At 39.6% G+C, this 24,940-nt stretch overlaps 2 protein-coding genes across 2 annotated transcripts; one reads left to right on the top strand and one right to left on the bottom strand.

Moving 5' to 3' along the window:
* Positions 1–4,261: 4,261 nt before the first annotated feature.
* Positions 4,262–11,007, bottom strand: LOC101300615 (serine/threonine protein phosphatase 2A 55 kDa regulatory subunit B beta isoform-like). Its single transcript, XM_004297562.1, has 14 exons — positions 10,581–11,007; positions 9,306–9,409; positions 9,100–9,195; positions 8,878–8,997; positions 8,082–8,282; positions 7,538–7,629; positions 6,996–7,114; positions 6,450–6,573; positions 6,065–6,188; positions 5,436–5,504; positions 5,254–5,345; positions 5,089–5,166; positions 4,930–5,000; positions 4,262–4,854 (listed from the first exon to the last, which is right to left on the bottom strand). The coding sequence occupies exons 1-14, from the start codon at positions 10,690–10,692 to the stop codon at positions 4,718–4,720; spliced, it is 1,539 nt and encodes a 512-aa protein (XP_004297610.1). The 5' UTR covers positions 10,693–11,007; the 3' UTR covers positions 4,262–4,717.
* An 11,456-nt stretch (positions 11,008–22,463) lies between these two features.
* Positions 22,464–24,014, top strand: LOC101300336 (inorganic pyrophosphatase 1-like). Its single transcript, XM_004297561.1, has 4 exons — positions 22,464–22,702; positions 22,804–22,925; positions 23,014–23,215; positions 23,467–24,014. The coding sequence occupies exons 1-4, from the start codon at positions 22,565–22,567 to the stop codon at positions 23,821–23,823; spliced, it is 819 nt and encodes a 272-aa protein (XP_004297609.1). The 5' UTR covers positions 22,464–22,564; the 3' UTR covers positions 23,824–24,014.
* The last annotated feature ends 926 nt before the right edge of the window (positions 24,015–24,940 follow it).

The raw sequence follows: 24,940 nt of genomic DNA, 5'->3' as shown, positions 1-24,940 counted from the left end.
AGCTTATGTATCACAGAAGGCGACAAGGCTTGTGTAGTGCCAACAGCTAGAGGCATAAAGCAAGACTTGAAGATGTTGTCAGCGTTGCAATTCAAGAAAGGCATCAAGAGGGAAAAGGAGAGCTACTTGGCCATCCTTAGCGAGTTCGACGATGATGAGCCAAGACCCCAAGATGACATGCCCAAGGAGGTAGCAGCAGTTCTTGAGGAGTTCAAAGATGTTTCACCAGCCGAGCTGCCTAAGAAACTACCTCCAAGGAGAGAAAAAGACCACGAGATAGAGCTGGAACCAGGTACCAAACCACCCGCCATGAGAGCTTATCACATGGCACCTCTCGAGTTAGCGGAGCTAAGAAGGCAACTGAAGGAGCTTTTAGACGCCGGATTCATTAGACCTTCAAAGGCCCCGTTTGGTGCCCCGGTATTGTTCCAAAAGAAGAAAGATGGCTCTCTACGCATGTGCATCGACTATCGGGCGCTCAACAAGATCACGGTAAAGAACAAATACCCCATTCCTCTTATTACCGATCTATTCGACCAGTTGGGTGATGCACGCTACTTCTCAAAGTTAGACCTCCGTTCGGGGTATTATCAAGTGCGCATAGCCGAGGGAGATGAACCGAATACCGCGTGTGTCACAAGGTATGGGTCTTACAAGTTTTTGGTTATGCCCTTTGGTCTAACTAATGCACCGGCAACGTTCTGCACTTTGATGAACAAGTTATTCCACCCCTATCTTGATCGGTTCGTGGTCGTCTACTTGGACGATATAGTGGTGTATAGCAAGACCTTGGAGGAGCATGTAGAACACTTGAATGAAGTGTTCAAGGTGTTACGGGAGAACGAGCTATACATCAAAAAGGAGAAGTGCTCTTTTGCTAAGCCGGAGGTGTTGTTCTTGAGACACAAGATCAAGGACGGCAAGCTAATGATGGAGGATTGCAAGGTGCATTCCATTCGAGAATGGGAGCCACCCACCAAGGTACATGACTTAAGGTCCTTTCTTGGGCTAGTGAACTGCTACCGCCGCTTCATCAAGGGCTATTCAGTGAGGGCCGCTCCATTAACCGACCTTCTCAAGAAAAACAAGGCATGTGATTGGACAACGAGGTGTCAAGAGGCCTTTAAAGACTTGAAGAAGGCTATATGTGAGAAGCCCATACTCAGCCTACCCGACCACACCAAGCCATATGAAGTACACACTAATGTTTCTGACTTCGCTATTGGTGGTGTACTCATGCAAGAGGGGCATCCAATTGCTTATGAAAGTCGAAAGCTTAACGAAACGGAGCGACGCTACACGGTGCAACAGAAGGAGATGACTGTCATCATACATTGTCTTAGAGTGTGACGACACTACTTGCTTGGGACAAAGTTCGTCATCATGACCGACAATGTTGCAACAAGCTACTTCCAAACACAAAAAAAGCTAAGTCCGAAGCAAGCTAGATGGCAAGACTTCCTGGCTGAATTTGATTATGTCATGGAGTATAAGCCGGGAAGAGTGAACGTGGTAGCCGAAGCCGAAAGGCAGAGTTTGCAAGCATTTCCCAAGTCACTAGCCCTCTATTGAGCAAGATCAAGGAAGGACTCAAGGCAGATCCACAAGCTCAAAGCGTCATTGCCTTAATAAGGGAAGGCAAAACGCGGAGGTTTTGGTTAGACGAAGACCTTCTCTACACCAAGGGCCACCGTATCTATGTACCGAAGTGCAGCAACTTAAGGAGGGAGCTAATTAAGGAATGTCATGATTCCTTATGGGCCGGCCACCCTGGTATAAGGCGCACACTTGCCCTCTTAAAGTCCACCTACTATTGGCCAAGGATGCGAGACGGGGTCAAAGAGTACGTGAGGACATGTCTTGTTTGTCAACAAGACAAGGTGGTACAACAGCAGCTGGGGGGCTTGCTTGACCCCTTAACCATTCCCGATAGATCATGGGAAAGCGTCTCTATGGACTTCATCACTTGTCTACCGAAGTCCGAAGGGTTTGGAAGCATCATAGTCGTGGTGGACCGATTCAGCAAGTATGCAACTTTCATGGCCGCATCAGCCGACTGCAAAGCGGAGGAAACGGCAAGGCTATTCCTACACAATGTGTACGCAATGTACACAATGCCAAAGAACATTGTCAGCGACCGAGACCCACTCTTCACTGGGAGATTTTGGACAGAGCTATTCAAGATGCTTGGGTCAGACTTGAACTTTTCAACAAGCTTCCATCCACAAAGCGACAGTCAGACGGAGCGTGTCAATGCTCTTTTGGAGCTATACTTGCAGCACTATGTGAGTGCCAACCAAAAGGACTGGGCCAAGCTTCTTGACGTTGCACAGTTTTCTTATAACTTGCAATAAAGCGAGGCCACCAACAAGAGTCCTTTTGAAATCGTTTTAGGACAGCAGCCTATAACCCCTCTATCCCTTGCCACTCACTATGAAGGGAAGAGCCCAACCGCGTTCAAGTTTGCTAAGTCATGTCATGAGCAAACAGAGTTAGCTCGAGCGGCTTTACATAAGGCTGCTACTAGGATGAAGAAGTGGGCGGACAAGAAGATGAGGCACGTGGAATTCAAGGAAGACGACCTTGTACTTGTGAAACTCTTGCCGCAACAATTCAAGTCCCTTAGGAAGGTGCATAAGGGCTTGGTACGCAAGTACGAAGGGCCGTTTGAGGTTATCAAACGCGTCGGCAAAGTTTCATACAAGCTTCACCTCCCGCCCAAGTTGAAGATTCATCTGGTCTTCCACATGAGCATGTTAAAGCCTTTTCATGACGACGAGGAAGACGCATCGGGCACCAACAGCCGTTGTCACTTCTTTCGACAAAGAAATAGATGAGATACTCGCAGACCGGGTCATCCGTCGACAAGGCGTGCCAAGTTATAAAGAGTACCTTATCAAGTGGAGAGGTCTGCCCGATACGGAAGCCAGCTGGGAGTCCGAGGATTTGACAATTCAAGGACAAGATCCAACGCTACAACGAATGCGCAATGAGGGCATCGCGTGCTTAGGTGTGGGAGAATGTCACGCCCCGCCAAATTAACGAGGAGTTTCCTTGAGCATTTTGATGCAAGCATGGCTCAAGGAAGGTTTTGGAGAGCACATGAGCATTCTAGAAACATCCGAAATATTATGGAAAGTCTTGGAAGCTTCCGGAAGGATCGAGAAGCATTCGGACAATTCTAGAACTCTCTAGAACCTTAGAGAGTCTCTAGGACACTCCGGAACTCTCTAGAACCCTAGAGAGGCTTAAGGGTCAAGACTACTCCGGAAGTCTCTAGAATACTCAAGGTAACACTTAGAATTGTATAGAAAACTCTAGAAACCTCTATACTTGTAAATGTCCTAGAATTATTTAGAACCTTAGGCAAGGGGGGATGATGCCTATAAATAGGAAGGCACCCCTCCCATTTGAGACATAGAGAGTTGAATAGCATTCTAGCTCAGTTGTAAAGCTTTGTAAAGTTCTCTCAAGCTTAATACAAGTTCTCTCTCTTTCAAAGATCTTCTCCCTTCATTCGGGTGTTCTAGCCAAAGTGTTTGTGTAAGTAAGACTGACTTAGCATAAGGGAAGTGCTAAGGCCGCACGAGAAGCTTAAGAAAAAGGAAGTTCGTGACACTGGGCTGCGCACTCGTTCAAGGTTTATACAGCTCCTTGTATACAAGTCTGTGCCTCTTAGGTCGATTCAGCCAAATCTTTCACCCAGAGGGTGCACATTCCCACACAATTTTTTCGAATCACTTTCAACATTATGAATCCAAGGACTCCGACTTCAATATTTCTGAGGTCTCAACTCTTTTGTCAGAGAAAAACCTGAAGACTGGTGAGTACAGCTTCTCATAGAGATTAAGAGAGTAGTGTTCAAGTTCTCTCGTACGTCTTTCAGTCTCCATGTAACCAAATAAACTATAGGTTTTTATGCCATTACGCGGTTTTCATTCTTTTCAATTACCTGATACTTCCCTAGGCGGCTAGGCCTAACCATTCAAAGTAACAGCAACCTGTAATTTTGGTTCCATACACAGCTAAGTATGAATTAAACTGCAAATGACCTCCGGAAAATTTGCTGCACTGGAATGGTGCACAAGGCCTGACACAAGACACAGGATATTAGGTGAGGATTATTGCGTTGCTTTTTACATAAGTTGAAAAGCTACATTGAATAATATAACATCCTTGATGAAATTTCAACCATGACAAAGAATCAATAAAAAAATGATGAACTGCAGGTTTCAACAGCTCTATCCCACCAAAATCTTTTTAGTGTGAAGCAACTACATTATATCTTAAACCTAGTGGCAAATATCGAACATCCTTTAGTATTTGTTGTAGGAGAGCTACAATCACATTCTCTTCTCTATTTCAATCCAACACAACCTGTAAGATTTGAACTACATCTTCTCTTTTAAGGAAGATGCAGGAAAAAAGTAAAAGATGAAAAAGAAAGGAAAGAGAAATTTGGGGGTTGGGAGGAGGAAGAAAAAGAGATGCCGCCCACCGAGGAACAAAATCAGGTTGCTTCATTGTAGATTCTATGACAGCCACTTCTGGACCTTGAGACGTCTAAGACCATGTGCAATAGGTTCAAAGGGCACCGTGAAATGTGAAAATTAATGTGGCCTCCAATAGACTGGTTGGTGGGAAAGGAATGGAAGCCTTCTCCAGCAGCAACCCACAAAAAGCTAACCAAGAAAATACAATTCTTCTTGGACCATCTTTACGCATAGTACATGTACAAGCTGTTAGCAGCAGCACAGGCTATAGAGTTTTCAGTTGGATGCCATGCTAAGTGCAGCAACTTCGTTGTGAAGTCAAAACAGTTTCCATTGGCATCAACCCCGGGGCTTTCAGCTCCTGTGATCAGTTTTGTCCACGTTAACATAACAATAGAATTGATTTGATGGTAAATGCTAAAGAGTAAGCACTTACCTCGTCTGACAACTCGTGTTATACTACTGCTGAGTGACCTGGAAGGTCTGGAAGGAGTCTGAACTTGTCGCCTGAAACAGAGCATAATATATTATATAATCCCCAATCTAGTTCACAAATAAATGCTTTGTCAATCTTCCTTATGTCTGATAATATTACCTCATTGGATTTTTACTCGCTTCCAAAGTTGTAGCCTCAGTACTACCAGGGCCACAACCAAATACACGGAATAGATTGCTGGGACAACACTATAACACATTAGCATAAATGCCATGACTTTCATTACAATAACACAGCAATCAAATGCAAGGAACGAAAACATACCTATAAGAGCCTGTCGCTACTCGCAATCCGTCACCACTAAGACAACACTCGAATTTATCGAAGATAGAATCGTTCTCATATAAATCACACAGCTGAAAACATTCACATTTAAGGAATATAATGAGGCTCTGATCCAACAAAGTAACATGTTTCACCCGTTAGTCAGATTTCAGTAACCTCACCTTAGGTCTTAAATATTCATGAACCTGGAAGGTTGTGACTGGACCTGAATCCATATTGATGTCCCATAACTGAGAAACAAGTAGCAGAAGGTCAGATGACAATGGAGAGACATGAAACAACTTCATGTCACTTTGGCAGAGCAAGACATGAAGCTTGAAAAGTAGTATTTGACAAATATTATAAGATATCATAATAATTGGTAACTGCAAACGATGCGGTCGATTTAAGTATTTATTGTCAACACTAAAGACATGAGTTTCCCCACCAAATATAAATCAACAATCATCCTTTACAAATGGGGAATAGACAACAAGAGCTGTGGCGAGCATCTTCAATTTAGTCAACATTCCACAGGCATAACCAGTACACCCAGAAAGAATATACACCTATTACACCTATTAGCATCTGCATGTGTGTTTGTGTTTCGGCACCCAATGTCTCTGCTAGCATCCTCTCAACATCTCATTGTATGTAGAAATTGTTCATTCATATATCAAAAGAAGTTGCATAAACTTGTCAAGACAATGCTTAAGTACTTCATTCGTAAGGTTGTGCGGAGCATTCTCGACGTTATGTTCTAGATATAATAACATAACATGAAGCAAAAGTGCAAATAAAAGAGACAAACCTTAAGAGTCATGTAATCGCGGCTAAGTATATATCTACCATCCTTTGCAAACTTAATATCGGAGATTGAAGCAATAATCTCTGTGAAGAATGATCTAGCACCAGGTGCCTCTTGTTCCTCAAACCTGTGTACCAGATATTTTAACCAAAAGATTTGGCATCATGAGCGGTGCTATGTTCACCAATATTTTGAGACATGATAGAGGAGAGCATAAATTGAAAGGAATACTTTTCCATCTCTTTTAGCCCATGCATCTACAGGATAAAGGTAGTCAGCACATATTGCTCTTCTATCTAGTTTGCACTAATCTTCCTCATTTTCTCTCCCATTTGTGTGATCGATAGACTACAAGGTAATAACAGTCAAATGACAAGCCAAATCTTACAATTTAGCATGAGAATCACATAAAGCAGACTGCCGCAAATCAATTAGTCGAATTGAGCCTTTGGAGCTGCTATAGGCTAACGTATTGCAATGGGTGGGGTGGAACTCTGCTGAAGTTATCACCTCTGCAAGTAAAATGTATATCGAATAAGTCGAACAATATTCTATGAACAGTATCTTGGCAGTCATCAGGGGAAAAAAACAATCAAACAAGCTATTACGAGTTTGTCCGTAGATTTACATATATAGGTGTGACCATCTTGGTTGTTCAAAGATGGGGTAGCAGTAGAAACCTATACCTCAAGAATATGAAAAATGCAATGCATACTATGTATAAGAAACTTTATTTACATTTTGCACTCCCATACGGTCCAAACTTCAACCATATTGGCTACCGAAAACTGACGATTTGGGATTTCTCAAGAGTCCCTCATCAACCATCAGATGTACTTTTTTAACTATCCACCAAAATTCTTCAAGTTTGTAGTGTAAAAGGCCAAAAGATTAAACAGTAATACCCTGCATCTTATTACACAAAGAAGCTTACCAGTTAAATCTTCCATGTTTGTAGGCTTCACATCAACAATATTGAAACTTTGACTGCTAATTTCCAAATTCCAAAGATTTATTCGCAGATCATCAGCCGATATAAAAGTTTCACCATCACTAGGAAAAGCACAAAAGAGACTCAATAAGTATTTGCAAAAGGAATTCAGAAATAGACAAAGTATCATAATTGGGAAACTTGATAATGATTCTTGGATTTTCGATAATAGATATCTTTCTGTAGATGTTCCATGTCTCAATGACTAATAATCAACCCGACCAAGCAACCCAGCAGCAGGGATGGATGATGTGTGCTTGGTCAACAACAAAATATGAATTAGCTATTCTTGATTTGTTAGCAATTTCACAACTAGCCCAATAAACCCCAGAGTTAAAAGTATGAACTAATGACAGTGTTGCAAATGACATGCAAATACAAGTTTAACAAAAGCCTGACATAAACCGCAAAGTCCATAGCATGTACTACTGACGGTGTTGCACATGACATATACAAATACAAGTTCAACAAAGAAAAAGAGCCACCTGTTGTTTGAAATTGAATTGATATGATAATCATGAGCATGAGCATATACTCTTCGACATCTAGCGACCAAGCTAGTCTCATGGCTTGTTACCTACATAATGAAGTTTTAGAAGTCAGTTCCAGAATTAGTTCAGAAACTTACCAATAGTAACGAAATACTGAAGAGGAAGCAAAAAAAGAAAAAAAATAGATAACACGACTACTTAGGGGTCCAAGGAAAAAGGGCTAGAGATCTCTCTAATTACCATGTGCAAGGACAAGCTTAACATAAACAATTCGAGTGTCAAATGAAGAACTCAAATGAATCAAGACTCACTCATACAATAAACACAAACAAACATGTACATGCATATCATATATCTTATGCATAAAAATCTAAAAGCACTCAAGGAAGTTGATAAGTAGAAGAACAGCAGGGGCCCCAGTTTTGAGCTCATGTCCAAGAAGTGGGCTGCTGGGTGACCAAATACTAAGAAGTGGATAAAAGAAGCAGATGCGTACAATAAACAACGAGAAAGTGTAAACTGGGCCAAGTACTACTACCTGGGGTAGTCGCAGCAAAGGAATTCCCCCAGGTGGAAATGAAATGTCATTGCTAAGAGAACTAAAAGACTGGCATGCCCCATTTGCAAGATGCGTTTTTGGGCTACTCAAACTGCTTGAACTAGCAACACTTCCATTTGCTACAGTTTTTGAAGGATCCACATTCATCTCAGAAACTTTCTTCACCTTCTTTTCTTGGACCTGTTTAACAAACCAGATACAGCAAAATAAATGAGTGCTTGTAGGATGCACTTCCAAACAAGATATAACAATCATTATATTTTCTTTCACGCTTTGGAACAAACTAATAAATATATATGGTCCAAAGTTGTAAGCACCATGCCATTTGATGCTTATTTATAGTCATTTGTAGCATCACATTAGCAACCATTTATATGCCTAATTTGAAACAATCGTCCTCACGCAGTACAGGCAGTTGCAAAATCCAATTTGGAACGTACAAGGCTATAACTACAATGCATACCGCTATCTACTATCATGCTATAACGTCTTTGCATAAGGAAATGCATGAGCAGAGATATGGTAATTATGCCTTTTAAAATATGCAACTTAAACAGAGAAGTTAAAAAGTTGCAATCCTATTCAAAGCACTCAAAACAAATGTCAAGTAGAATAGTTGCATCAATTAGGTTGAGTTTATGCTATAATACAATATGCATGTATGAAAGTTACAGGGTGGGCAGTCATAAATACCGTGGTGTACTTCCACTTGTTTTGCTATCCAGAATTATAACGACAAATTTTAAACTGCTACAAGAAAATTCTGCTCTCCTACCTTCCAAAATTTAATTGTCTTGTCATTAGTAGATAGGAGAAAAAGGGCCCCATTTGCTGTTTGGCACCACCTGATTTTGTTGATTTTCTCCTCTATTTCCAAACTCTTCAGATAGTCAAACTGAAAAAAGAAAATGTAAATTATCAAACTAAACAACTGAGCACAGAGAGCACAGTTATACACAGTATGGTGATGCAATAGTGACTCGTGGGAAAAGAATACCTCAGGCTCATGGCTCTGAAACTCTGTTTTGTAACGGAACTCAGGGTGCCTAATTGAATAATCCATCCTCTCTAAATCCCTTCTGGAGCCACCATTCTACACATTACATTCAAACACAATTCAGTATTGCCACAAACAAGAAACAATAGGGCATAATAAAACAATTGAAATAGTACAAAAGGCATGTAAGGGGAGAAGAAACACACATCTTTTGTATCTGTCCTCTCAAAAAGAACCACCCGGCCCCCTCTGTCGCCAGTAGCAAGATGGTCACCAGTTTTATCGAATTCAATAGCAGATATAATGTCAACTGCAAAACAAAACGACAAAACCTCAATTAAGCTCTTGATTGCATTATAATGCCAGCTTTTGTGGAAGACTACTCTGAAAAATTAAGCTCTTACCACTTTCAATCTTTTACAGGTAAATTCCCCTTTTCCAAATAGAAGCACGAATAATTTCTAACATGCCTACCTACTGCTAGTTAGTTGACTATCAGTCATGAGTGCTAACAAGTTTGGGTAAGCTATATAAAACCCGTCTTACATCCATCCTTGTCAACAACCAGTCAAATTGCTGACCATCTCAAATCACCATCTAACTCCTTATCATTGAACCTTCAATTCAACTAAAACTAACCCCTTTGGGAACTTTTCCAAAGTGCAATTACAATGTTGACCTAGGCATCCATTATATTTACATTCAATGTAATACCATATCTCAAAAGGTTATAGTTTAGATTCACTTAAACAATCATCCTTCCAAGACAACTGGGTTTTCCAGACTACGATATTGATCGCCTAATATCCAGCGACCTAGTGGTTACTGGCTAGCCATTCAAATAATCTGAGTTTCATTCCCCAATCTCCCCGCCCACCCACCCCCCCCCCCCCCCCCCCGGTAACCTATTGTATCAAGTATTAATAACCAAGAAACACAAGAGCATTATACTTTTCACCATCACAGATACATACAGGATATATAATCATACAGAAAAATGTCTAAAGCTATCTCTATCCACTAGTGAAACCACATCAACACAATGACCTCGATCAAATCCGAAAATCAACCACGAAACCAAGGATAGACATAATGTGCAATGCAAAACTATAATGCAGAAACTGACCTAGCAACTACTCAACAGAACCAATAATAACACCTAACAAGTGAACCTTAAACTGTAATCACAACCCCAAACCACCACTAAAGTCACCAAGCTCAGTTCCAAACTACTCCAAACCGAGCACAAGTTCCACACTCTTTCTCCTTCATCAACCACACCCAAAAACCCACTACTTTCCACAAATCAAACCAAAAAACCCACCAGCAAAACACTCATTACTACACAACCCAGATGCGAAAACACGAAAATCACACGATCTAAACCGGATCAAAATCCAATTAAAAATCAAAACTTGAATGCAACACTTGCACAAACCAATTGGATCCAATAAAATTCACATGAATGATATTCCAATTACCTTCCTGAACTTCTTCACCGGCGGTCCGCTCGCCGAAGACCTGAGAGAATTTCCAATCCAGAGCCGGTGGCGGGCCCCCCGGAGCTGCGACGACCTCATCAGCACCGTTCATTTCTCCACTAATTTTTCCTTATGAAACCCAAAAACAAAAAGAACCCAAATCTAAACAGAGCCCAGATGGAAGCAAAATCCGACGAATCCAATCACTGCATCGAAGATCGCTTTCTGGGTTTACAAGATCACGGGTGCTACTCAAAAACCCATCTCCGAAACTGAGAACAAGATTCACAATCGGCAATACGGTGTGTGCTGATTTTCCAATTCAACCATTTGAGCATCGGAAGCACAATAAAGCCTCTCTCTTTCTCTCTCTCTATATCTCTCTATCTAGTACAGGGGAGCTTCCTCTCTCTCTAGAAGGTGAAAGATTGGATTTTTAATTCAAAGATTAATTTTTTNTTTTTTTTTTTTGGGGTTAGAGATTGATTAAAATAGACTGAGCAAATACGTTCTCTCTGTTTCGGTAGACAACAAACACACACACCTCTCTCTCTCTCTCTTCTCTCTTTCTCTTTCTCTCTCTAAATTTTTTTAGTTTTTGGGTTTGTGATAAGATCACCTGGAAAAGTGACATCTGGACCCTTCGGGTGATTTTGGTTGGGCTGTGGTGGCGAAGTGGTGGAGTGGAGTGATATGATTGGTTGGTGACGGGGTGCGGTGTGGTGACCCGGTGAGGTTAGTGGTGATAAGGGGAGGAAGAATTTGAGGATTTTTAACTCTTTTGAGGGTGTGTTAAAAAGGGGAAAAGGGGGTTTGTGGGAGAGAGAGAGGGGGTGAGATGGGATGTCTTTGAAAATGACATACATGCCCTTTTCTTTCTCATCTTCTGGATTCTTTGGCACTTGTGTTTCACTGTGGCTTTGTGGAATTTTGGATGTTAATGTTTCGTTTATGTTACATGGGGTTTCATTGTCATAGATTTAGAGTTGTAGTGGTAGCTAGTTTCAACTATCAAGTATGTTGATGAGTGATGACTTTGATCTTGACCCTCCAATCCAATGACTTCATAATTTGATTTGCATATTTCTACTTCTTTGACTTTTGCAGCTTGTAAGAACTATAAGATATTGTTGTGAAAGGTAATCATGGGTTTTACTTTTAACTTTTAACTTGAAGGAACTTAACTATTATAAAGAAAAAGGAAATGATAACATGCATATATATGTTTAATTTCCAAGCTCCAATCTCCTTTGGATGTGGTGAAGAGCTTTGCTTCTATAACAATCAACACTAGAATGTGAACCAAAAACCATTGGTTTTTAACTTTGTATGGAATAGTTTTATGACTCAGAGGCAAATTAGCTCCCTCCACCATAGTGATCAAGGGAAACGAGGTCACCTATTGTTGGCCAATTGGGGAAATATGAGTTCACACCTTGAAACCACCCAATTAGATTTTAATTAGATGTGATTATCTGTGTGTTTTGAGCAGAATTGCAAGGTTTATACTATGAGTAGTGCTAGAGACACCAAAATTTTGTACCAAATTTGATTACCAAATGAGTTGGCACATGCCATATCATCAGATTCTTTGAAGTTTATTTTAACATGGATTTTCTTGTTGGATATAAAATGAATCTCTATTCTTTTTAAGAATTAAGAAAAACTCATATTCAATAAAAACACACTTAAATAAAAGAATACCAAATTGATTTAGAAGATATCCCCATATATGGGTTGTGGCTCTCTACATTCTTGATGCCCAGATTGAAATATCATAACAAATAGATATCTGTTATACCAAAATTGATGTATGTTATACCAATAGATATGGGTTATGCCAATAGCAGCCAATTTTGTTCCCGGCAGACTTCTCAAATCGATGTCTATTAGACATGGTCATGGTTAAATTCAGAAGCTGCAGAATTGTTCCATGCCATCAAGTGATCAGGTGGTGTTAATTTCTTTATCAAAGTCTTAGAACCATAGATGATATGAGAGATTGGGAAGACAAACAAACTCATATGAAGAGATAAATTCTGGTGAAGCCTTTTTGGGTAAACAAACCCTAAGTTCAAGAAATATTTTTATTTTTATTTTTATCGTAATTGTTGATTTTCATTTTAGCCAAAGTTATCAGTATACATGTTGGAAATTATTAGGATTAAAATGAATGAAGTGGCACATGACACATCATTTGGTATAGATTTTCTGTATAATTTTTTAGTGTCTTTAGCATTTTTCTTATACTATATACAAACCCATGCTCTAGTTTTAATTTGGTCCTTTTTTTTCTTTTTTCTTTTTTAGTTTTAATTTGGTCTTATATGTGCAATACATGCAGCCCAATATCATATAATCAATGGGTTAATTACTTAATTGGATGGAATGAAAGTTTTTCTTTTTTCGGCCTCATGGAATACAAGGTGGGCATCATCAATAAAGCCATCAAATGTGCCCAACTGGTCTATTCTGAGGAAGTCCTATTTATATTGGTCTATGCATGTTCCCAAGGCCTTAATTTGGTCTGTCTTTGTAATTGACACCCCTCTCGAGTGTTTGAGTTTGAGAGTTGTGGATATGGACTATTCCTCTGTTTCTGGTTTTTCCTCTCTAGTAGCTAGGGTGATGCATTACTTTGATTTTGGATTCTATTTCCCTTCACTGCACAACAAAACTTCATTAATTCCCGACCACTATGGATTCTACTCTCCATTTCCAACCACACCCAAATTTCCGATCACTTTAGATGGTCGGAAACGGCTACCTATTCATGGGCAGTGACTATTTGTGTTCTATAAATATCATCTGAGACGTGTATTGTGTTACGATACGACCTGCATGTCGCACTTGTCAGTAGGTAGTTCAATTCAAGCTTCATTTTGTTCCATGCACACAAGATCGATAGCACATGGAAGCACGTGCGCACGTCCAACTCAGAAGAGTAGTATATATGATCGACGGTATCTTTCATCAAGATCAAGACAAGTGAGAAAATGCCTCGCTATATATGCAGTAGGTAATTAAACTACTGTTCAATAACAAAAGATTTCGATTCTTTTCCATAATTTTTAAGTTTGATTTGCTAGTACTGTCTGGTTCCAGTTTGTCATATTCTGATCCTACTCATCATATTAGAAACCTAGTGATTTGGATCATACATTACGTACTGTGGAAATTAATTTGAGGTTAATGTTGCTATATTAAGTTGCGTTATACATGCAAGTTAGTAGCATGTACGCCCATTTGCTAACATGTTTTGTTCGACGAACCATTTCCCAACATGCACTGAACGATATAGAGCGCTAGCTAATCTTGACCATCCTATCCTATGACGTACTTCATGCATATGGATGTAATGGGATTTGATCCACGAGGAAAGAATTTCAAGACAATAATCTAAACTCGATACTGTAATTGGCTTCCAACGTTTCTAGAATTCAAGGTTCACCCAATTTCAGTTTCGAACTTGAAATGAAATTTGTGCCTGCTTACAAATCAGTCCTTTCATAAACACAACATGAAGATAAATAGTGGAGTTGTTTAGCATATATGTCTCTTACATTTTAAAAAATTAATTCGATGAAACTAAACCCTATACACAAGAGGCGTCCATGTACCACAGCCAAATGCAGCTCATTTGAATCAGCACAGTCTGAAACTATGTACAGTACAATATATCTAGTTTCCTCTCCTTATGACTTGCAAAATTCTGTCGAACATGGAATTAGGAATTAATTCCATGTAGTATAGTTCTAGTGGCCGGGCATTCGTTTTCTTATCCTAGAAACAATAAACAATAAAGTGAAAATAATTGTTCGAAATTTGCGATCGAGATGTAATTCATGAAATAGGTACCAACTCAACTGCGCAACTCGATCGACATGTACGGATCTTCTTTCGCTCTTTCGAGTTTTCCATTCCACAATCCACAAGCTCTTTCGAGGAGTTTTCCATTCGATCTTGCTAATCTGTTTGACGTGTCATTCTTAACGGAGTAGATAGCTAGGTCTGAGTATCAGTAAGTACGACTGTACTCCCTGCTCCCTGTCGTACGTGCCGGAAAAGTAATCAATGAGTTCTTACCGTCAGATAGTCATTCACGTCCGATCGAGGATATGATGACGCTGTAGCGCAGGCCGCTGTTTTTGCAGGAACTCTGACATGAAAATAGCTAGGGTTCCCAGAGAAAAGCTGACCTAATCAATTAGCGTTTCTATTTTTGCATGAAGCCAGAAGCCATGAACCAACTGTGAGCTCAACTGTGCGTATGTGGAGCGGTCAGCAGTGGATGCAAGCGGAGCTAGGGATACGTACCCGGCGAGTATACTGATACGTATATACAATCTGATCATGTACGTACGTCTCAATCAGAGTTTGTTGCCAGAAATCCAGGAGAAAGACTGGGGAAGAAATCCACAATAATCAAAACCCTAGCGTAAAACAAGTTAGCAAAGTCGACAGAACCTTTCCCACACACGTACACGTATAATTATAAAAGGGAAAACAGCAAGCTTGCAGTTTTGATATATTGGTATTATACACACGTTTATGATCGTTCCTTTTTGTTAAACAACGACAAGCATGGTCCGTGAATCACATTATACAAATATTGTCTCAACTTAACTACCTTTAAGGTGTTGAGTTTTAATCACAAAAGGCCTAGGTACAATTGGATAAGATCCATCCATATATAAGTTATATTTTATTTGTCACTTTTCTGATGTGAGATCTATTCCTCTCCAATACTTCTAATACGCCCCCTCACGTGCAACCTGACTCAAGGTCCGCACGTGGAATGAATCGGGACAGAACGAACCAAGGGATGACACTTGGTGACAATCCAATCGGAACATTCCGATGGTGAGATGAGAAGCAGGAACCGGGCGAGAGAATAGAATCCCGGACCGGACGAGAGAATGAACACAAATCGGGCCCATGAGAATTGGAGAAGTAATTGAAGAGGGACCCGCTCTGATACCATTTTAAACAGCGACAAGCGTGGCCCGTGGATCATATTGTACAGATACTGTCCCAACTTAATCACCTTTAAGGTGTTGGGTTTTAATCACAAAAGGTCTCGGTACAATTGGATAAAATCAATCTACATATAAGTTATATTTTATTTATCACTTTTCTGATATAAGATCTATTCCTCTCCAATACTTCTAATACTTTTTGTTTGCGAAAGACGTTTAATTATATATGATCAATCTACCATTTGTGAAACTATTAAGGTGCTCATGTTCTTAGTTTGGATAAGACACATATAGATAAGGCAATGATAAGTAGGCATCGCATATGTTCTTAGGCATCTCGATCGCGAAGTACCACAAATTGAGATTCCAACCTTGTAGTGGCAAACAAAGGAGAAATGATGGCACTATTTCGGTTAAAATCATATGTGTGTATATATATATATATCTATCAATTTTAAAATAATAATTAAATTAAACGAGAATTCATTGGTTTATATATTAATTTGGAGATAGTATTGATTTTAAAGTCTCTAGAACGTGCGTACGTCTTCCACTCGAAGGTTGAGCATAACAAACAGTGGTTGAGTTAACTCGATCAAGCGAATCAAATCGCAAACTCGTCAATTTTCACCGAATCTAGCTATGGATTTAACCAAAGAGTGAAGCTAAAGTACTAGTAGGCGACTGAACCCTTTGATCTTCACCCGAAAAAAGGACACAGAGAAAGGTACTGAAATGATGGATTGTTCTTCATCATAATCAACCAAACGACTAGTGTGCGATATCAAAATACAAATTAGGTAAAGATCTGATAAAGTAGTTTGAGGTTCACATCCAAAACCAATTGGCAATTGATGGAGTGGCCCAAACCCTTATAAACCATAGGCAATGTCTCATTATTCCCGATGTGAGATATATATTTCAACACGCCCCCGCACATGTGGTGAATCTTCAAGCCTAACACGTGGACAATATTTGGGGTGACGTGGAGTTCGTGTGGCCTTTGGGCTTCACACGTGGACGTGGGTAACTCGTTCTGATACCATGATAAAGTATGTCCCTAAGAGCCATAGGCTTGTCGGATAAGTAGAGAAATGAAGAAGGGCAAAACGTACACCATATATCCTCCTCCATCTCTTGAGTATGATATATATCGATCATCTATCCAAGCGTCAAACATGACGATACATACTCGGTAATTAAGGATAGCAAATCCTAATATATTGTACACTAGTAGAAAAAAAGGCTTAAGCGACGGGTACTTTCACATTTCGTCGCTTAAGCAACTCCTAAGCGACGAAAACAGATATCGTCGCTGAAAATAAATTTTTCGTCGCTACAATTTTCTGGGGCGACGAAATATTTTTGTCGCCTAAGCTTCGTCGCCACAGGTCCTACTAAGGCGACAAAATTCTTTTTGTCGCAAATTATTTATGTAGCGACGAAAACGTTAACACTTAAGCGACGAATAAATTTGTCGCATTACATCCTTAACCTAACCGACAAATTTACATTTCGTCGCTTTAGTTTTAGTCTAAAGCGACAGAACTTTTGGCTCTTGAGCGACGAAATTTTTTGTCGCATTATATCCTTCACCTAACCGACGAATTGACTTTCGTCGTTTGAATTTAAGACTAAAGCGACGAAACTTTAGTTTGGAGCGACGAAAGTGTTTGTCACATAATATCATTAACCTAAGCGACGGAACTTTTTGACTTTAGCAACGAAATATTTTGTCGCTTAAGTGAAATCTTCTTTATATCCAAGTGTACATTTTTGTGAACCAACTATATATAGGAAGCAATATTTTCAAAAATCTTGTGAAATAGGATGTGATCGGTATGATGAAATACGGCTTTGGTTGAAAAATCACATATTTTCGATAATGTTTGGTCCTCAATATAAGCGGTCAACCCTATTTACGCTTATGCTTCCCTATTGGGAGCCTTATCGTCGGGTGGTGAACGTCCCTAAATTTTTACATAGGTGGTTAGATCTCATCAATGTGAGAGTTTTGTGTGTGGAAGAATCAACCAAACTAGGCCATATAGGGGTATGTAAGAGTGTTTTCGTGTAATAAGTGGCGTTGATTTAGGTTTGACCGTGTGGATCGAGACCCAAACCTTATCGAAAACAAATGAATTTTTTTCCATAGCCGTATTTAAGTATACTGATCATATCATACGGTTGAATTTTCATTTTATGAAATTTAGCTATCAGAACCACAACATGTCTACTAATGTGGTATAACTTGTTTAGTAGATTATATGTAAGTGTACATCTTTATGAACCAACTATATATAGGAAGCAATATTTTCAAAAATCATGTGAAATAGGATGTGATCGGTATGATGAAATACGGCTATGGTTGAAAAATCACATATTTCCGGTAACGTTTGGTGCCCGATAGAAGCGGTCAACCCCATTTACGCTTATGTTTCCTTATGAGGAGCCTTATCGTCGGGAGGTGAACGTTCCTAAATTTTTACATGGGTGGTTAGATTTCATCAATGTGAGAGTTTTATGTGTGGAAGAATCAACCAAACTAGACCGTATAGGGGTAGGTAAGAGCGTTTTCATGTAATAAATAACGTTGGTTTAGGTTTGACCGTGTGGATCAGGACCCAAACCTTATCGAAAATAGGTGAATTTTTTTTCATAGCCGTATTTAAGTATACTGATCATATCATACGGTTGAATTTTTATTTTGTAAAATTTAGCCATCGAAACCACAATGTGCCTACTAATGTTATACCACTTTAATCTATATATAGCGTATTCTAAACTTCTATAATCTTTTTCATTTCCAAATTAATTTAGCATATAATTAATAACAAAATATCATTATTGATTGATTAACTACCTAAACTAATTTAATACTATAATTATATAATTCTATTAAAAATATTAATTACTTAGAGTTAGAGGACGAAAAGATAACTTCTCGTCGCCCCTTAAGTGTAAAATTTTTAGCGGCATATTTTCTGCCAAAAATTTCAGAAAAATTCAAACCAAATTTTTAAAAGTTTCCAAATTCAAACCAAATTTTTACCACCAAAAGTTTCCTTTTATCTTCTTTTTGTTCTCTGCCTCACTTTTCATTTCTCTATTTTTTTCTTTGAACTCTCTGTTCTCTCTTCTCGATTCACTCTCTGCTCTCCCTCCTCTTCTCTCTCTCCTCTCTTCTCTCTCTCCTCTCTAGCTCTCCCTCTGCCTTTCCTTCTTCTTCGCTTTCCCTCTGGTCTTCGTCCCAAGATGACCACGCGGGTCGAGCACGCAGACACAACCATCTCCTCCTCTCCCTTTCATCAAACCAGCTCTGTCACCACCCACCACCACCGTCACCACAGAAAACGCAGAGAAGGCGTCGAAGCTCCGGGCTGGGCAGTCGGCACGGAAGCTAGGGTGGCGCAGCTTGGGGACAGAGAAGCCGGGTTAGGTCCGGGCAAGAGTGGCGAGCAAGGGCGGTGGTGGTTGGAGACGTTGTTGGCGCTTGTTTAGTGGAGGCGGGGTTGGGTTGCCAGATTGGACCGAATAGGAGCAGATCGGAGTGGATCGGAATTGGGGCTGTAGCTGGTGGAGGGTTAGCAGGGGGTCGACAGAGCTGGAGTTGGAGCACCGCTGCTGGATCGAAGGTGGACGAAGGTGGAGACGCGCCGAATCGGGGAGAGAAGGGCTCTGTAGGTGGAGACGCGCCGGTCGAGTTCGCTACCGGTGGCTTTGGGATCCAAAGAGAACCGGGTCGTCGGGGCGTGCTCGGGGCAACGCTCAAGGTTGGAGGCGTTGGGTTGGTGGAGGGTTAATTTTGTGCGTGCAACTAGGTAAGCTTGCCGGATTTGGTGTGGTGGAATTTGGGTAAGTTGGGTGCCCAGAGCAAATTAATTCTAGATGGGACTGAGTTTTGTGGTGGAATTTGGGGCGGTGGTGGGACTGAGTTCTGTGACGGAAAGGGTGGTGGGTTTCAGACCAAAAAAATTTGAAAGGAAAATAAATAAAAAGAAAAAGCAAAGAAATTGAAACTAAAAAATAAAAATGAAATTTAATTAAGGTAATTATTTCGTCGCATTATATCTAGCGACGAAAATAGACTCGTCGCTAAACCAAAAAGTTTTGTCGCTTAACAGTAAAACGACAGAAAAATTTTCGTCGCTTAAGCCGTTAAGCGACGAAAAATTTTCGTCGCTTAAGTCGTTAAGCGATGAAAAATTTTCGTCGCTTAATTTAATTATTCGTCGCTAGGTATGTGGCGACAAAAACAACTCCCGTCGCTTGTTTCTTTTTCTTAAGCGACAGATTTTATGTTTTCGTCGCTTAAGTACTTATGAGACGCGTCATATGCGACGAATCTTAAGCGACGCCGGTTTCGTCGCTTAAGTCGGAAGGCGACAAAAATTGGTACTTAGGCGACGTGTTTTTCCCGTCGCTTAAGACTTTATTTCTACTAGTGGTAGGAAAGTGGCAAACCTATCAGAAAAGCTTGTGTATTACGAAACCTAGCATTTTGTGAAGGCTAGCTGCAAATCAATCGTGTGCCTGGAATCATGTTCTCATTGGATCAAAACTCAAATTTGGGACATATCACAATTTATAGAAAAAAATGACTCACCACTAAGGGCACGGCAGAAAGAAGTCGCCACTCGCCAACAAATACATAATAAACCTGCTCGATCATATATAGCTCATTTGGGTGATGAAGCAACTGATCGATATAGCTGAATTACAAGTGTGCTATGTATAATTGTATCAAATTACATAAAGTTTGAACAAGAACTCATATATAGCTGTTCTTATATATAGTCTTCTTAATTACATAGAGTGATAAAATCTTCGATCTAATCTTTTGTTTTCATTCACCGATCGATTATGTATTCATACGAATACGATGGCGCATGCAATTCAGCTCGGCTACGGACCTACTGTAGCGGCGGAACATGCTGCAAAACTCTTGTTAGTGTTGGTAAGCAAAACTCTTTACGGTCGTCGGTGGTGGATGCTGGTCGAGCTAGCTAGGGATACGTATTTGTCATTTGTACGATACGTCCCTATGTACATAAATTACGATATTGGAGCTCTCTGCAATCTGATCAATCTCAGCGTGTACGTCGCCAGCCAGAAATCCAGGACAGAAATTGGGGCATACAAATCCAAGCTGTATTAAGCCCTAAATCATGCGAAGATCTAAACCTCTCTATTTAACCTCATCATCTCCAGATCTCCTCCACACTGCCACAGACGTACACGCATTCACTTAATAATAGAAACCGCAAGCAATTTTGATATGTATATATGTGTGTGTATATGTATGCATATACACATTTACACACGTTTATGTTTCTAAACATTTATCTGCCTGTTGTACGATTATTGAAGTGCATATGTTCTTTGGTTCCCTTGGTGTCTGTCGTGGACAACATTCCGGATAAGATACTGTACAAGCATTGCATAGATGATATCTCAAGATATGTCGGCATTGTATAGGTTCTTAGGCATCTCGATCTAAGTTTCACAACGTTAGAGACTTCAATAACTTTTTAAAAATAACACCGTCCAGTTTAATGTCGTGAAAATCGCAATAAGACTATTTGGTTATGCATCAGCGTAAAGCCTTCCTAGGCTTGGTTTTTTTATCTACGTAACAATTGAGAACTAGAATAGTAACTATGTCATTCGAACACATGATCTACCATTTAGAAGGAATTTTAGTGTGTTTTGTTATGATCAATAAAAGGTAAAATATTGTATAGGTCCTTGTGGTTTGAAGTTGACATCTGTTTAGTCTTTGTGGTTTTATTATAATCTGAATAGTCATTAAAGTCACGATTTTTCATCCAAATGCTTATTCTGTCAATTTTCTCAGTTAAATTGTTGACGTGGCCGTTAAATTACTGACGTGGCCTTTAACAGCCACGTCAGCAATTTAAATGAGAAAATTGACAGAAAAATCATTTGGATGAAAAATCGTGACTTTAAGGACTATTCAGATTAAAATAAAATCATAAAGACTAAACAGATGTTGACTTCAAACTATAAGGACTAAACAAATTTCAATTCTACAATAAAACCTTCTTGGGTTCTTGTAACTATACTAGTGTCTAGGAACTCAAACAAATAATCACATGAAATGTTACCATTTTACATACATAAACAAATATGAACTATCAAAATAATAGCAAGGAGCTGAGTTTTCATGGGTTTATTATTGTAGACTATCATAGAAATAAAAGGGGAAAGTTAATGTCTATACCACTATAGAAGCAGGCAAGATCATTTATTCATTTTTATATTTGTGGGAGGAAACTATTGCAGAGACTATGATGGCATCAATCAAAATATACATAGATCCTTCCAAACTAAACCGTTTCTTTTATTTCTCTTTCCTTTTCCTCCTGGCTATAGAAAATAGAAACCTCACAAAAGCCAATGCTTTAACCAAACAAAACGTGGAGCGTGACACAGCCAAAAGCTTTAGCACCCAAATTCATAGACGCTAGAAGAAAAAAAAAAGGTAACACAAAGGCTCTCCCAAACCGAACCGATTTGAACCATCGCCAGAATATTCCTTTCCCTTCAATCGTTAGGTGCGTTTCAACATTGGCATCCCCACTCACTGTGAATTCAATTCCCCTCGAATATTCCCTTATTCCCGCCGTTCCTTCTCACCAGTCCCCCAAATCCAACGGCCACAACCCTACCGCCGCCTTCAGATAACCAAAAAGTGTACCGGAATATTGGAAAATATTCTACATAATTGTTCATAAACACCCTCTTCGTTTATTCACATAATATTCCATTGGAATCCTAATCCCTATAACTCCTAACCTTCACCTTCACATAATCATAGGTCACCCACTTGGAACTTGCTTTTCCACCCTATAAATGCCTCCCTCTTCTTCTCTCTATTTGCATTAACAACAAACCACCAACCTAGATTTACTTGCATTGGTCTCTAGCAGTTCATACACTGAACTTGCAAGAGTTTGTTTGTGCTTCTCTTGTTCTTGAAAGATGGCCGGAGTTGTTGTGGTTTTCGACTTTGACAAGACCATCATCGACTGCGACAGTGACAACTGGGTCGTCGACGGGTTGGGTGCTACTGACTTGTTCAACCAGCTCCTCCCCACCATGCCTTGGAACTCTCTCATGGTATTACATCTTGCTAAGCTTCAAAGTTTTATGTTCCAAATACAGTTTCAAAATCTGCATGTGAGGTTGAATATTTATTTTTTTTGGACAAAATTTTTCAGGATGAGATGATGAAGGAGCTTCATTCACAAGGAAAAACCATTGACGACATTGTGGAGGTGCTCAAAAGGACCCCAATCCATCCCAGAATTGTGCCAGCCATCAAAGCAGCCCATGCTTCAGGGTATATGATCATCCCCTGCATATTCTGTTATTCCATCACACACGTTTTCTTCTAGGAAGCAATCTAATTCAGTTTGGGAGTGTTGCAGATGTGAGTTGAGGATTGTGAGCGATGCGAATCTGTTTTTCATTGAGACGATTTTGAAGCATCTTGGTCTGGAGGAATATTTCTCAGAAATTAACACAAACCCAGGTTATGTTGATGAAGAAGGAAGGGTTAGGATTTCACCTTTCTGTGATTTCACCAATTCTTCTCATGGATGCAGCCTCTGCCCTCCTAATATGTGCAAGGTATCTACTTAATTTAACTCTCGGAAAAACAAAATTGTTTGGACCCAAGTGTTCCATTTGTTCCAAAAGGCTTGGACGTTGGAACTTCTATTTTTAATTTATTATTTTTGCTTTATGTTCTGGACACCCTTGCTTTATGTTCTGGACACTCTAGAATCATATTATTCACCACTCTTTCTTAATCCCATAAGGTAAACTTTGATCAATCTTGAGTCTTGACGTTAATCTTTTTCTATATTGGTTAATTACAGAGTGTGATAATTGAGAGGATCCAAGCTTCAACTGAAGGGAGGAAAAGGATGATTTATTTGGGTGATGGAGTTGGTGATTACTGCCCAAGCTTGAAGCTCAAGGAAGGAGATTTCGTGATGCCAAGAAAGAACTTCCCACTTTTCGATAAGATTTGCCAGAACCCTCTGGCTCTCAAGGCCGAGATTCATGAGTGGACTGATGGGGAAGAGCTTGAGCACATTTTGCTCAACCTGATTAACACAATTGCCATTGAAGAGAACACTGCTGCTCAGTTCATTACAACTGACTGCAAGTTACAGACCATCTCTGTTTCTGGTCATGAGGCCTTCCCTAAAGCTCTCCCAGTTCAGCAGTAATTGATTTGAATGGGGTGGTGTTGTTGTATGAAAGTAACTAATGTAATTTTGCTGGCAATTAAGTTGTTGTGGTAATTAAGCTAGCAAAATGTTGCAGATCCAGAGAAGCTTGTTTTCTTGGTCTAGAAATACGCTAGGCTTCTAACTTTGTGATTTCTAATTGATCATGAAAATTGGATCAGTAATGTGTGTTTTCTGGGTGAGAAACCTAATTGGTAGCTTCATGCATTAATTTATGGAATTCCAATACTTGAATAGGCCAAGTAGCGAAAGCGCACAGCATGGTACATATTTCTTGACTTGCTTCCTTACAAAATTTAAGGCTGCCATTAGTGTGCAGGCCGGGTCACCATACGTTCTATATCTATTTTGGTAATGAGACATAGCGTAGGATAAAACAGAGAAAGTTCCAAAAGACCATTCAAAACATAAATGGCATGGTTATCTACTCAATATTGTTTTTTTTTTTTTTTTCTTTCTAATACAAGGGCTAGAACGATAGTTCTCACATTATAACCATTAATAAAACTTTAAAATACAAGGGGGACATTGTGCATAAACCCTATATTATTAGAACACCCTAAAATATTAAGCATGTTTACAAAATCGATGCATTCTAGCAAGCAACTATTTAGCAAAAAGTGCATTATTAATTAGTTATTCCATTTGCTTTATAAATTTGGCGACATACACAAAAAAATAATGTTTATACAGAGCCATAAGTTATTATGTCTTTCAGCTTTCTGGCTATGATGCCATTGGAAATTACCAGTGACCCTAAATTTCATCTTACCACTAGGAGACAAATGATAAATAGCATGGTTATCTACTCAATATGTTTAATAGGAAAGAAATTAGCACCATTCTTAAGTCTTAATAAAAGAGATTCGGGGTGTAATCACGTTTGTTCGATGTAATATGTGTCAAAGATAATGTTGGGGATTGGGTTTAGAAGTATAAATCTTGACTAGCTATGGACAAGGTTGAGAGGTTTGATTTTCCAAGACGTACGTTAAGAAATTTTCTAGCACTATCGACTTATCCAGCAGTCATGTATGTAGACACGCTTTTAATGCTTGTGCTCGTCATTGTCGTCAACAGTTATTTGTTTCGGATA

This window comes from Fragaria vesca, linkage group LG4 (genome assembly GCF_000184155.1).
Source record: "Fragaria vesca subsp. vesca linkage group LG4, FraVesHawaii_1.0, whole genome shotgun sequence".
Classification (NCBI taxonomy): domain Eukaryota; kingdom Viridiplantae; phylum Streptophyta; class Magnoliopsida; order Rosales; family Rosaceae; genus Fragaria; species Fragaria vesca.
This window is presented reverse-complemented; position numbering and strand designations above follow the sequence as displayed.